General features: G+C 30.4%; 1 protein-coding gene across 11 annotated transcripts in view; it reads right to left on the bottom strand.

Moving 5' to 3' along the window:
- Window positions 1–8,876, bottom strand: part of rg (A kinase anchor protein rugose) — a 620,520-nt gene extending 611,644 nt beyond the window's left edge. For all 11 annotated transcript variants that reach the window (XM_088271658.1, XM_088271653.1, XM_088271655.1 and 8 more), the window contains exon 1: window positions 8,599–8,876. In XM_088271658.1, the coding sequence (XP_088127784.1) occupies window positions 8,599–8,808 (210 nt within the window). In that variant the 5' untranslated portion in view covers window positions 8,809–8,876. The remainder of the gene's footprint in view (window positions 1–8,598) is intronic.
- Between the last annotated feature and the right edge of the window lie 5,310 nt (window positions 8,877–14,186).

The following is a 14,186-nucleotide window of genomic DNA, read 5'->3' as shown; positions in this document are numbered from 1 at the left end:
TAAACATGTTAACCATTACACTACAGAGACGGATGAAAAAAAAATAGTGAAAACAAATTACATCGAGTGCGTTTTTTGGCATTGAAGCACGGAAGATAAAATAGCCACCCGGAGCGCATAACGTCAATCCGGTACACTAATCTGTCGAATAGAGGTGGTTGTTCCAACGCCGATAATTTAGTCAGACAAGCCGGCTTCATGATACGTGGTCGCTAGACCGTACTGAACACACAAGGGATAAAATATAAAATCACCGAAGCCAACTCCTTTGTTCCTGGCACATAAAACATCGCGCTTAAAGCAAGAATTTAATATTATTGTACATAAAATGTTTTTCCTAAAAACCAAGCTAATGTACAAAAAATTACATACTTCGTAATTATATTAATTCGAACATGAAAAATAAAACAACGGAAAAAATATTTTTTTATATAAACTTAATATTTCTTACGTCGGATAAAGGACCTTTGCCGGAAAAAAATACTGTTTTATTCCAAATTCATTTTTCATCACAAAATGTATTTTTTAATAATATTTTTCTCAGAAAATAATATTTTAGGAGCAGTTTTAAGGAAGATAATATAAACATTTTTGAAAAAGATTACTTTTTACGGTTTAATATTCGAGGAAACTGGAAATAATATCACATTTCGTATGACTTTGTAAATTAATAACATGATTTTTAATGGCAAACAAAGCTTTCATCTCGGAAAATTGTAGCCGGGAAAGGAAATATCGTATAATTTAAATTTACAGTTGATTAACCACAACATTTTGAGTTGTTATCATGAAAATGTAGCAATTTAAAAAAAAAATATTCCTTTAGTTGGCTTATATTACATTTAATACAAACTAAAATTATTTTACATCATTTATATATATTTACATCTTTTTACAGTAAACAAAACATTCATTTTTAAATTATTTTAGAATCTTTTCATTCTTCATACATTTAGGCATCTCAATATTCATTTTCAAACCCCTTATACATTTAACAATTTTGTGACTCGGTTTCTTTGAAAAATGGCAGTCTTATTTCATCCTTGTTTTTAGTACTATGTTCAGTAAAATGTTTGTTTAAAACAATTTTATGCTTAAAATATTTGGGTAATATATAGTTTAAAAATCAAATTATTTTGCGTTTGACGGGATTCGAGCCCGTGACGCCAGTTTCGCAGTCGCAGCGTCTACCCAACTACGCCACGGCACATGATAATGAATATTTCACTTCATACATCACATTCTTAAGAGGTATATCTTTAAGTAAATTTTACTTGAAACGCCTTAAAAGCAAAACTACTAAATATTATTGAATTCCATACATGAAAATGAATATTTCATTCCATACATCACATACCTACTTAAGAATAACATATATCATCAAGTAAATTTTACTAGAAACGCTTTAAAAGCAAAACTAATAAATATTATTGAATTCCATACATGAAAATGAATATTTCATTCCATACATCACATACCTACTTAAGAAGTACATATATCATTAAGTAAATTTTACTAGAAACGCCTTAAAAGTAAAACTACTAAATATTATTGAATTCCATACATGAAAATGAATATTTCATTCCATACATCACATACCTACTTATGAAGTACATATATCATCAAGTAAATTTTACTAGAAACGCCTTGAAAGCAGAACTACTAAAAATGATTGAATTTCACACATGGAAATGAATATTTCATTCAATACATCACATACCTACTTAAGAAGTACATATATCATTAAGTAAATTGTACTAGAAACCCCTTAAAAGCAAACTACTAAAAATGATTGAATTTCACACATGGAAATGAATATTTCTATCCATACATCACATACTTACTTAAGAACAACATATATCATTAAGTAAATTTTACTAGAAACCCCTTAGTTTAAAAGCAAAACTATCAAATATTATTGCAAGCATATGGTATCATTTATGCCGAAATAATAACATAAACATAATCCCGAACATCAACAAGCCTGAAGATCAAGTAACACTTAATTAAACGCAGGTCTCATGAAAGGCAGATAATGATAATTATTAATATACAATATTTAAAGGATTTCCTCGCGAGTGATCTCGACGCTAAGCGAAGTATCAAAGGGTTACCCGACTCGTGGTGAAAACAAGCACACGGACCGAGAAGCGAAATTCCCTTTGAGTGCGATACAGTGAATCTAAACATCTTTTGCCCTAGCGATCAAACACCCCCTCCCTCGTAGGTCACAACATAAAGGGTGCTTCACATCAGCACTTATAAATGTTTCACTTTGAATTGCCTCAGACAAAGGCTAGGAATCCGAGAGAACAAAAACCTTGCAAAAATAAACAAATACATACTTATACAAACACATACTTATTTGAAAAAAAAAAAGTATATTTGGAACATATCGACACATGACAGCTTAAGTTTTTAATAATAATATTAACAAAACCCTTATCCGCACCCCAATGGTGCATACGGCACTGCTTCATATAAACGCAGTGTTATCTTAAGCGTTTGCAAATGAAGGAAAGGTGATCAGCCCCCCGCTTTAGGTACCAGTCCAGGGTAATATTGAATAAATATTGCAATGAAAAAATCACTTATATTTATTTAAGTTTTTTATAAATATATATTTTCGATTGTTTAATAAAGTAACGAAAAATCATGAAAAACGAAATTCATTAGCCAGATAAATCTTCTTTAAAAATCCAATACTAGTTACGCTATGCCTCCCTAAAAGAGACTAAGCTCTTGTGCTTGGAGAGGGCTTGGATAGGGTCAATAGTTTGTTCAATACCAAACTATTAACAGTAGTTTGACAATGCCTTAACAAGGCGAAACAATTGCCAAGATTTTATTTTTTTAGTTTTATGTTTTTAATCATAAAATGTAAAACTTTAAGGCCCTAGCGTTTCATTTACATATTTAAAATATAATGTAAATTTTTGAGTTCTACAAATTAAACGCCAAATCAATAAACAGTCAGTATTCTTCTTGGTAGATTACAATCTGTGATCATTGTTTTGCTACTTTCATGGCCAGTCTCCTGTCTTTATCTTCCGCTCACCTTACCCGCTGTAAGCATGCTCTGAAGAGCATACCGGAGATGATTTGGTCCATGTACTTGAATCTTCAATAGTTTAAATAAGCGTACCTTGTACGATTCGTGTCGTATACTGATCAAGCTCACCCATTTTGTTAAGCTAAACAAGTCACATAATTTCGATCTTGATTGACCCTTTGATAATAAGCCGAAACGGTCAAAGTAAAATCCTTTTTTGGAACAATTCGTTCAAGATTGGATTGCCTTTACCTGGTCAGAAGATTGTTATTTTTTTCTTCATGTATTTTCATTTAATGCACAAGTATTTTTTTATTTAATAATACTTTAACCTGGTAGCACGAAAGCTCAGTAAACTTAATCGTTTAAGACCATTAGTATAAAATAATGGATTGAATCTTACGAAAAATAAAAGCAATTTAAAAGGAATAACGTGTAGAAAATAACATCACTCCATAAAAACACTTCGTTAAAACTAGATACAAAGTGGCGTATTTTTCACAACAGAAAAGGATAAGGGTTTATTTTCTGACTCAAACTTCTTACTTTCTACTTATTAGTGAACATATGAATAATTTTAAAAAATCCGTTTTTGACATTTCAAAAAAGATGAAGAAAAATATGGAAGAATGGGTTTATGAATTGTCATAGGTTGGTTAAGTATAAGGTTGTGTCGGGTTGTGGTCCCGTGGTTAGTGTCGCGGACTCTTAAGTCAGAGTTTCTCGGTTCGAACCCACTCTACCACAATTTGATACCTATTTTTAATAATGAGCTGCAAAGGCTCACAGAAATAGTATGAAATTGAAATATTTGTGTAAATAATAAAAACACAAATATTTATCTTTCTTAAAACAATAATAAAAAATAAATAAATCAATCATTCTTACAAACATACAACATTTACAATTCTACCGATGATTGACAACCACAGTACTCAAATTTTGGAAAATGCTGGATATGTGATCAATTTCATGACACATTATATAAATTTACAACAGCCATCAGACCATTTTATATGGATGTATTCAAGATCAGAACCCGGGATTATTTTTACCTACGGGGAAATGCTTGAAAACATGATTTCTCGCAAGAGTACCGAATGCCGATATATCAGATTTTAGTAACCATGGAGACATGAAGACATCGTAGAAGGCACCGTAAAATAATAAAGGCATCATTTCTTATTATTTATCTGGAAGTGTTAAAAATAAAATCAGGTATTTTGACTGCGAAATTTGTACGTAAGGCACTATTTTTTTTAATTTTCGGACAACATGGTAAACTTTCGTATGAACTTTCATTTCGCTCAAACACTCCGAAACTTCGTATTCAATTACCCGGATAGGTTCTGCTCCCCGGGTCGAGTCGGGTCAACAGTCTACGCGAAGTAAAAAAATTAAGAGTCAAAAATATATGCTTCAAATGAAAATGACCGAGAGGGGAAGGGTCTCTACATTGTATGGTGGCCTGGTGTTTTGTTCGGAAGGAAACCAATATGAGAAGAATAACGAGGTATCATTCAAATGCGAAGCGTGGTCGGAGTCGACTGAGAGTATTAATGAAGTCAGACGAGGATGTCCTCAATAATTATAGTTCACTTTTTTCATGTGATCCTGGTGGTGGAAAAAGAAAAGTGCTTTTCGTTTTAAGACATGTAAAACCAATGAATGAAGAAAAAAACGGTAATACAAATTATGAAGCAGAGAAATACCAATATAAGCTTGGCGTGGTCAAGTACTTCAAAAACTTGAAATTGAATAGGTCAAGAGTCAGAGTAATCGGTGGGTATGTATGAGGAGATACATACTATATATGAGGAAGAGGTGGAAAGTGTGAAGATTGAAGCAACATTATATCCTTTGTGTTCACTCTTCCGGGGAAATGTAGTGTTGGTTAGTTTATTAGTCAGTATTTTCCTTAATCATAAAAAAGCTATGATAGTAAAATCAGTAACGTCTAGCTATAAGATAAACTTTATTTAATTATCGATTTTGAGTATTAAAAAACAAAAAAATATACAGGTTTTTAACATTTTATTGGACATTTTTCAAACCAAATTGGACGTTTAACAAATCAAATTGGATATTTTACAAAACAAATAGACGTTTTATTGAATTATATAGAAGTATTTATTTACATTTGTATAAAAATATTTATTATCAGCGTGTTATAAAAAGTAAACGGTGATTAAAAATTTTAAACACATGAAGCACGTTTTTGAGCACAGCTTAAAACCCTTCAAGAAAATCAACTAAAACGATAAAAGACTTCGGGGGTCTAATTGATCGATCCATAAATGAGTAATGGAATACAAATAAGTTTCCAGCAAAAATGTATAGGAATAATCCACAACGAATCCAAATTGAATAAACCCAACGTCCCGTTTAATTTTCCGAAGCAAAGCGATACCTTATTAGTGATTCTGGGCACGTTCAGATGAGGGGTCCCCGTTTAAACATACAACTGTAATAAATCCGATACTGAATATATATGCCGAAAATAAAGAGCGTCGGAGGAGAAAGGGTCCAAGAGCTAGGATCTGATGGCGAATCAGTAATCCTTCTGAGAAAGGTATAAAATTCGAAGAAACTATCGTAGCCATGTTTCGCAGCGGATTGATGACAAGATGGCCGACGACACAAGAATTCCGTTGTGTTTTTACCACAACTTGCACTCATAATTATTATTTCATATACTACATAATATTATGTATAATACCAAAAATGTTTGTCGACCATATTCGGCCAGATAAGCCACATATTTACAATGTTGCGCCACATTGTTTAAATTTAGAAATAAATCTTAATGATCTAAAGAAACAAGTAACAAAGTGACTACTCGATGTGGGACAAAAGAGTTACATAACATTGGTCACCCTACCGAGATAGAGACAGCAAACAGCGGACTGTTATTGTTGTATTGTAATCACGAATAGTATATTGAATATATTTTTTAATATTGTAACATTTAAAAAAAAAAACAATATAACTTCCAATTTATGTGTAAGCCATCCAATAAAGTTTGTTGAAGTAAAAAAACCGTTTTTTTTTGTTACTAGCAATTTAAAATAAAAGCATTTGGATTATCTGAAAATGACAAAACACTCAACATCAGCTTACAACACTATTTCTCAAAAAGCCAGTTCTGAGAATTCATGTTCCAAAACACTTAATAGTAACTGTAGCAAAGTGTGTGTTAAATGTTTTAACTTTTCACAGTCGATAAAATGTGTTTATGACATCAAAGACATGATAAAAAAATAGGAAAAAAGACAGATTGTAGACACAACACTTTTTACAAGGGTAGAATTTATGTATTTAATGGGTGTTTAAATTGTCTTTAAAATGTTTTGCAAAAACCTATTTACAAATTCACTCGATTACAATTATTCTTAAATAATATACAAGTACGTATAAATTAAAGTCAGATGAATTTTTTTAGTAAAGTTTTCTGCAAATGATATTTCAAAAAATTATAATTCTGGATTTTTGTTACTTCACAATATTACACACAAATATTTTGAAATTATAACATAATTTTTGGACACATATAACTGAACATTTATCCGATTCTACCGCAAAAATCGATACAAATTATTTGAACTACCACAAACTTCAGTTGCTTATTCAGTATTCTGAAACCTCAGATGGATAAAAAAGTTAATAAAATAAGTACATTTCAATTTAAAAACAAACAAAAAATACCATACAATGGATACAAGTATAATTTTCTATAAATAAAATTTTTTAAGAGTAATGATTACATTAGTATCCTTTTATAAAAAATAAATTTAAAAATGTAGAAAATGGAATAAGATACATGTAAATTATCTTATCTACAATAAACGGTGGCAGAGAAAATCGGTGAAACAAGCGTTTATAACGATTTTGATCATTTATATTTTGATTTATTAATCCAAACTAATGGAAGAATGAATTGGATTTTAATTTATACAAATAACTCAAATAATATTTCATCATTGTACACAGAAAAAATATGAAATATACTTTTTTCGAAAGATATATAGCTTAAAAGTATTATATTTATTTATTTATTTAAAAATGTGTAATGATAAATATTGATGCTTCAGCCTTAAAAGGATAAAATAACGATTCTCTTTTTCAAAGCCCATAAAAATTCAACTCTCAGGTGTGTGATAAATCACCTTAAAACACTTCAAACGGGGGGGAAAAAATCACAATGAAAAAGTTGTACCTCCGTCATTCCACAAAACACATGGGAAGTACACAAGAGAGAAAACAAAAAACAAGCAATGCCAAATTCACCCTTTATGCGATAGATCACTTTTTGGTTTATAAATCAGCCCCAATTCAATTTACGAAATGACTGATCATTCTACTCCCAAGACCAATAGAAAACAAACAAAAAATGTCTATTATTTGGGAAATGTTTGAGTTTGCTGAGGGGAAAACAAGAATCGGAAGGGATTTCTTCAGCAAACTGCCGGGGCAAGATTTCAAATGAAAAATTTGACAAAATCCAGCAATTCTTCATACAGCTTGTGTCGGCGTCGTAACGATAACACATAATTCAATACTATTCTTTATATTTTGTGTGAGACAACGATATTACGAGTATTTATATAGAAAATAATATAACTTGTTAAACGACATCATTTGTGTCGCCTACTTTCAAAATACGCTACATCCATTTAAAGCGATTTTCAAAAAAATGTGAAATTCTCCAGGGAACATTTATGTTCAAAAGATTTGTCTATCTTTAGATAAAATATTATGAAATAGAGAATTTTAATTTTTTCGTGTTTTTTTTTCAGTATTTAAAAAAGCACGAGATATAAACCGATAATGACGTCATCTTAATTTTTGACCTATCCCCGCTTTCTGATTGGCCGATTTGGGTCAGAAGGCAAGTTTCATGAATATGGTGGAATTTGAAATACATCGCTGTTTTTAAGTATTGTTTAGCAGGGTTTTCAAGGATATAAATATTTTAAACAATAAAACCCACAATTGGCATTCCGATAGAGTATTTATTTTTACGTCTTATAAAATTGGATCTGGCAGATTTTGAAAGTAGGCGACACATTTATACTATCAGAAAAAATATTTGTTTTTTTTACACATCTCCATACTAAGTAGACAGTTGAAGTCGTGTACTAAACCCTAGAAAGATAGTCTGCGTAAAATTGACGCATGTGTTTTAAACAAATGCAGATCGATGTTTATTAATTTATTTATATAAATTTTACGCGATTATTTATTTACACATATAAAATAATAATAAATCCCTTACCGCACCCCAATGCTGCATAGGGCACTGCTTGATATAAACGCAGTGTTATCTCGATCGATAACACTTGAAGGAAAGGTGATCATCCCTCCACTTCAGGTACCAGTCCAGTGTAATATTGAATAAATTTTAGAGTGAAAAAATCACTTATATTTATTAAATCCCCCTGGGAATCGAACCCGGGACCTCCAGAACGGTAGGCGCGCATGCTGACCATCACACTACGGAGGCGGACAAATCCTAAAGTAATAAAATAAAAGCCCAATCTCCTTACCGAGAACGCTTTCAAGAACACGAGGCACTGTATGATGCCCTCCATCGTATCGCCGGTCAGGCAGAAGGTGCCCGTGAGGTGGCGGCCCTTGGACGGCGGAGCCAGGGAGGCATGAACCAGCGCTCCCCGCGGCCGCGCGTCGCGCGTGGCGCCCAGCGCGGCGGGCAGCGCCGCGCCGCCGGCGCCCATCAGCCGCGCGAGCGACTCCATGCTACGCGGCCGGCATTCCGCACCTCCCGGCGCCTCCTGCTCTCCCGATACTCCCGGGAGACTTATCGTACCGGAGCGGCGGACCGCGGACCAAATCGGATAACTTCAAACCACTTTGGAATCCATGTCTAATACACACACAACTACGAATATCGTGACACTTTCAAAATTTCACTTAAATAAACTAAATTCACAAGAAATATATATTTAATTCAAACGAAAATTAATGTACCGTCGTATCCCTTACTCCTTTCAAGAACGTCATAAATCAAAAATCGTCAATTTTCAGTTGTGCATGTTTTCGGAATGCCCAGAAAATATACTATATACCAGCAAAAGAGGAGTATTTTTAACTTGATGTTTTACCCGCTACAGGACAGAAAATGTTGTTTTTGCATCTTGAAGAAAAGGTGGTGTTTAATTTTTTTTTAAATAAACTTAATACTTTTCAAATGGAGAATAAACCTCCAGGTTTTACCTAAAATGATCTGTTGCACAGTAAAAAGTTCAATAAGCGGCTTGATATTTATTTTCAACACATTGTATTATATTTTGAAACTTTAAAAACGTTCTCCTGAAAAATCAAGTTTTTTTTATTTATGACGTTCTTGAAAGGAGTGAGCGATATCTTCTAACAATGGACCAAGGGCCCAATGAAAACTCGAATAATGCATACATAAAAAAACACCCCAAAGCGTAGGGAATAAATAATCCCCTTCATAGTAGACTTTTTTTTATTCGAAAGGGTATAGAAAGTATTGAATATTTTGTTTTTAAAAAAAAAATATTAAAAAATATTATGTGTAGCGAATACATCTTAATTCCACGGATTCGTACACGCGTATATAATTAAAATTAAAATTTTGTAAGTCGGTAGAATGGAAACAATTTTAATCGACTGGAAAATAATAATCCTTCTTGTAGCGCAGTCCTTAAGCATCTCGAGATAAACTAGCTCTAAACGCAAATTACGGACTGAAGGAGCACACTCCTGATTTAATACACAACTTTGTATAAACTGTGATTACCCTGATGAGAAAGTTGAAGAGATTAATCTAGTTTCAGTTTATTTAAATTACGTTTCAGTACAACTTTCGTCGTTATGAGAAAGATGCTTTTAATTAGAATAACGAAAGCGTTATGATGGAGAGGGTCTGCTGTTTTTATTCGTTTTCGTTTAACTAGAAAATCGTCAACGACACTGCGATACAACCGTAGTGATAGTTACCATCCGACGGTATTACAGTACCGTCTTTTGCTTGATAAACGATAAAATAAGCCTCAGACGATGTTAGTTAAAAGGCTTTCTTTTTTATATTACTTTTAAAGAAATCCGTTAAATGAATTTTCATGAAATACCTATATCATAGAAAAGCTATATCTTTAAAATTAAGAAAGGTGTATTGAGATGGTTTGGGCATATGAATCGAATGAGTGAAAAACGAATCTTTCAGACAAATTTGCGGCGAAACGATATATAATAGATATTACAATGGTGATAAAAGGAAATAATGCAAATCTGAGATAAGCATTATCGATAAAATTAAGTAAGGTGTTTTGAGAAGGTTTGAGCAAGTGAATCGAATGAGTGAAGAAAGAATAGTAAAACAAATTTATGAGGCTAATGTATTATGGTAAAATAAATAATTAAAACAGGAAAACAGGAGAAAACTTGTAATGATCAAGTATTTCATATGCTTGAAAGTGGTCAGGTCAGGAATGATCAAGGATTGGCTGGTATGTGTGAATACGGAAGAGGCTAAAATCGTTTATAAATTGAGGTGGTGTTCTATTCTCTCTGCCTACTACTGCGGTGATGTGGTGTTATGGTTTATTTTATTTATTTATGGTTCAAAAACAATGAAAAACATAGTATAATAAACGAAATACAGTTCAATACAAATAGTTTAAATGTTTTTCATAAATTAGATGAGAACACAACAAGCTTACAGAAACAATGAAGGTGCAGGTTAAACACATAAGTATATATAAATAATAGAAATTTGGTTGTTAAAAAGGGTAATTACAATTAAAAGTAATGAAGTAAGAAAAATAATAATAAAAATTAGAAGTAAAAATTAAAAGTGAAATTAAACTATGCTACACAAGGTACAAAATTCAAGACTCCACCAGATTGGTGAAATCAATGGTTGGTTAGAAAGAGAGTTAATTAAATAAATCGCGTTGATGATCGACCAACATTTTTTAAAATTTAAATTTGATGAATTTTCCCCAAAGTCATAAATTTAGGAATAATATTTATTAATACCAAGGTTCTTTTTATTGTGAATAAATAGAATGAAATTAATTCAAAGAGAGGCAGACCGCTCATTCAAAGTAAGTTTGTAACAGGAACAAAGAAGCGCGAGAGGGTGTCACAAATGACAAAGCCATAAACGAGATTAAAAAGATGGAAATAGTACCCACCTATACAGGCAAAGGGGCACATTAAGGATACTTTGTGAACAGGAGTAAACTCTTAAATGGGTTTATAAAACAATTCAGGTGTTTTTACACAAGACGAAATTAGCCGGAGAGGATATTTACTCCAAGGGTGTGGGCAAAATGCTTTGCGGGAAATTTAAATTAATCTTTTCATAAGCTGTCACAATTAATTCGAAGCAGTTAATAAGAGTAAACAATGGAACTAATTATTACAATGAATCTTAATATTATTTAACATATTTGCTTTGTGGTTTTGGACTTGAATAATTACAATCGCTTTGTTCTGAACCACATTCATTAAATGATACCTCTTAATATTACTTGCAAAATGACTCCGGTTTACTTCAGATAGTATATAATTAACATTTATTATAATGTTAACTACTTGAGGGCATATTAATAATAAAAAAAACAGTACTTTCAAAATTAAATAACATAGTTTTTTTAAATATGTAATAAACGGTGAATTTCCTAGATTTTATAGTATTTCTAAAGATTGGGTTAAAAAATACAATTTTTTCTACTCAAGGCTAAATAAATAATAAAAAACAAAATTTAAGAAAAAAAAACAGTAATTTCCACTTTTTTGTAAATTTGAAAGAACAGAATATTTTTTAAAAAATGCACAGAAAAATTCCTTAATTTAATAGTATTTGTAAAGATTGAGTCAATAAACAAAAATACAATTTAAAGTTCTCTAATAGGCATAATTAACAAAATGAGTAAAAAGCAGTTATTTCAAAATTTTACACTGTAAATTGTTAGAACAGAATGTTTAAAAAACATATATGTAGTTATCTGTCAAATTTCCTTAATTTAAAAAGAGTGAGTTAAAAAATTTAAATTTCATTTTTACTAAACAAATTTTTTGTTACAAAGCTAAGAAATGATTAAACAAATGTTAAATAGCACTATACTTATTACAAAATTGATAATTTCTTATTTCTTGTAGACATACAAAAACGTAGACTAAAGTAATATTGGAGTGATTAAATGTCTGAGGAAATTAACTATATGTTTAAAAAATTTAAAAAAAATTAAATTAAGAAAAAGCTTTTTCAAGGGATGTAAGAAAAGTTACATGGTTTCACAGATACTCTTCATTTGTCAAGCGATATTAAGGTATTGTGAATTTCACATTACTTTCTTTTTTCGTTGTATTTGAAACGACTAGTAGCGAGTAAAAGAGAATTTCAGATTCATTTTTCAGTACTGTCAGCCTGTCGATACATAAAGTGTCTCGTTATAAAAACATTTAAGTAAAACTCCGCCAAAGGGCCAATAAATCTGGCATGTTTATTTCGCGATGGAAAATTTCAACGAACCCAATTCCCTGTCGGTGCTGTCAAAACTGTCGAACGTAAAAGAAATGACACGTGTGGCGCAGGGCTTAAACGATGTAAGTCCCAATAACGCATTTCATAACACAACAAAGCCTATGTTACACATAATATGCAGTAAAACGAAGGAAATTTGCAAATATATATTCAAGAGGGTATATGTATATCGTATATGATATGTAAATATCATATCATCGGTCCTCTTGAGTAATTATAGTAATTATTGTATCTATGTTACCATGGATTTCACATAATATTTTTAAAATTTATTTACGGTTATTATAGTTATCATCTCAAATGTAAACTTTGTTCTCGCGAATGATCGAATTGTATTGAAATGGTATTTAAATCTCAATTTATTGATATGCTTTAAAAACTACAAACTTGTCATCATACCATTAACCTGAAGAATGGAAAGATGAAATATTTAAGAAAAAATTGTATAGCATTCCCACGCTTAAAAATCATCAATAAATAGAACTATTCCTAATAAAAATTCAACAAAAATGTCAGTTGCACGCTTTAAATAATCGGATACAAAAATTAAACTAAAATACAATTGATTGTGAAGAACCGTTATTTAATTCAATCGCCTATGTCTAATAAATACATATTAAAAAAAAAGTGAAATGCATATGAATGTGTAGCATTTTTGTGTGTATATATATATATATATATATATATATATATATATATATATATATATATATATAATATATATATATATATATATATATATATATATATATATATATATATATATATATATATATGTGTGTGTATATATAAATATATATATATATATATATGTGTATATATATATATATATATATATATATATAAATATATATATATAATATATATATATATATATATATATATATATATATATATATATATATATATATATATATATATATATATATATATATATATATATATATATATATATATATATATATATATATATATATATATATATATATATATATATATATATATATATATATATATATATATATATATATATATATATATATATATATATGTTTGATGAATGTATGATGCGTGTAATGTTTACTATATTAAAATATTATTCAAATGAATAACTATGGCATGGCCCATCTATATATGAAGCTTTGTACAGCATGGTAAATAATGAAGGACGGGGAAGAAGGAAAAACAAAATTCATTTAAATTACGATAAACTTTCCATTATTTTACATAGAAGTGAGATATTATTTGTGTTTTATTTAAAGAAATATATTTAAACGATCTAATTTAATACTGTCAGTTCAGAAAATGTACTCATTTCGTGAAGTACATCACGTAACGTACCTACTAAAATTATTAGTAAAATCATCGTGAAAAGGAAAAGTTCGAGTCCTTGTACTACGGGAATTTCGTTAAATTTTACATTTACCTGACTAGAATAAAAGTCGACAAGGCCAAGAGAAACAGGGTACATAAAATATAGATATTGTAGCAAAAAACATATACTTAGAACATTTCAGATTTTCTTTTCAGAGCGTATCAAGATTAATCTATGGAATACAAAGACGATTCTAGTAGCTCTATTTTGGAAGCTTGGAT

The sequence above is a fragment of the Brachycentrus maculatus genome, unplaced genomic scaffold, assembly GCF_059751285.1.
Source record: "Brachycentrus maculatus isolate JH-2025_06_01 unplaced genomic scaffold, ASM5975128v1 h1tg000454l, whole genome shotgun sequence".
Taxonomy (NCBI): Eukaryota; Metazoa; Arthropoda; class Insecta; order Trichoptera; family Brachycentridae; genus Brachycentrus; species Brachycentrus maculatus.
This window is presented reverse-complemented; position numbering and strand designations above follow the sequence as displayed.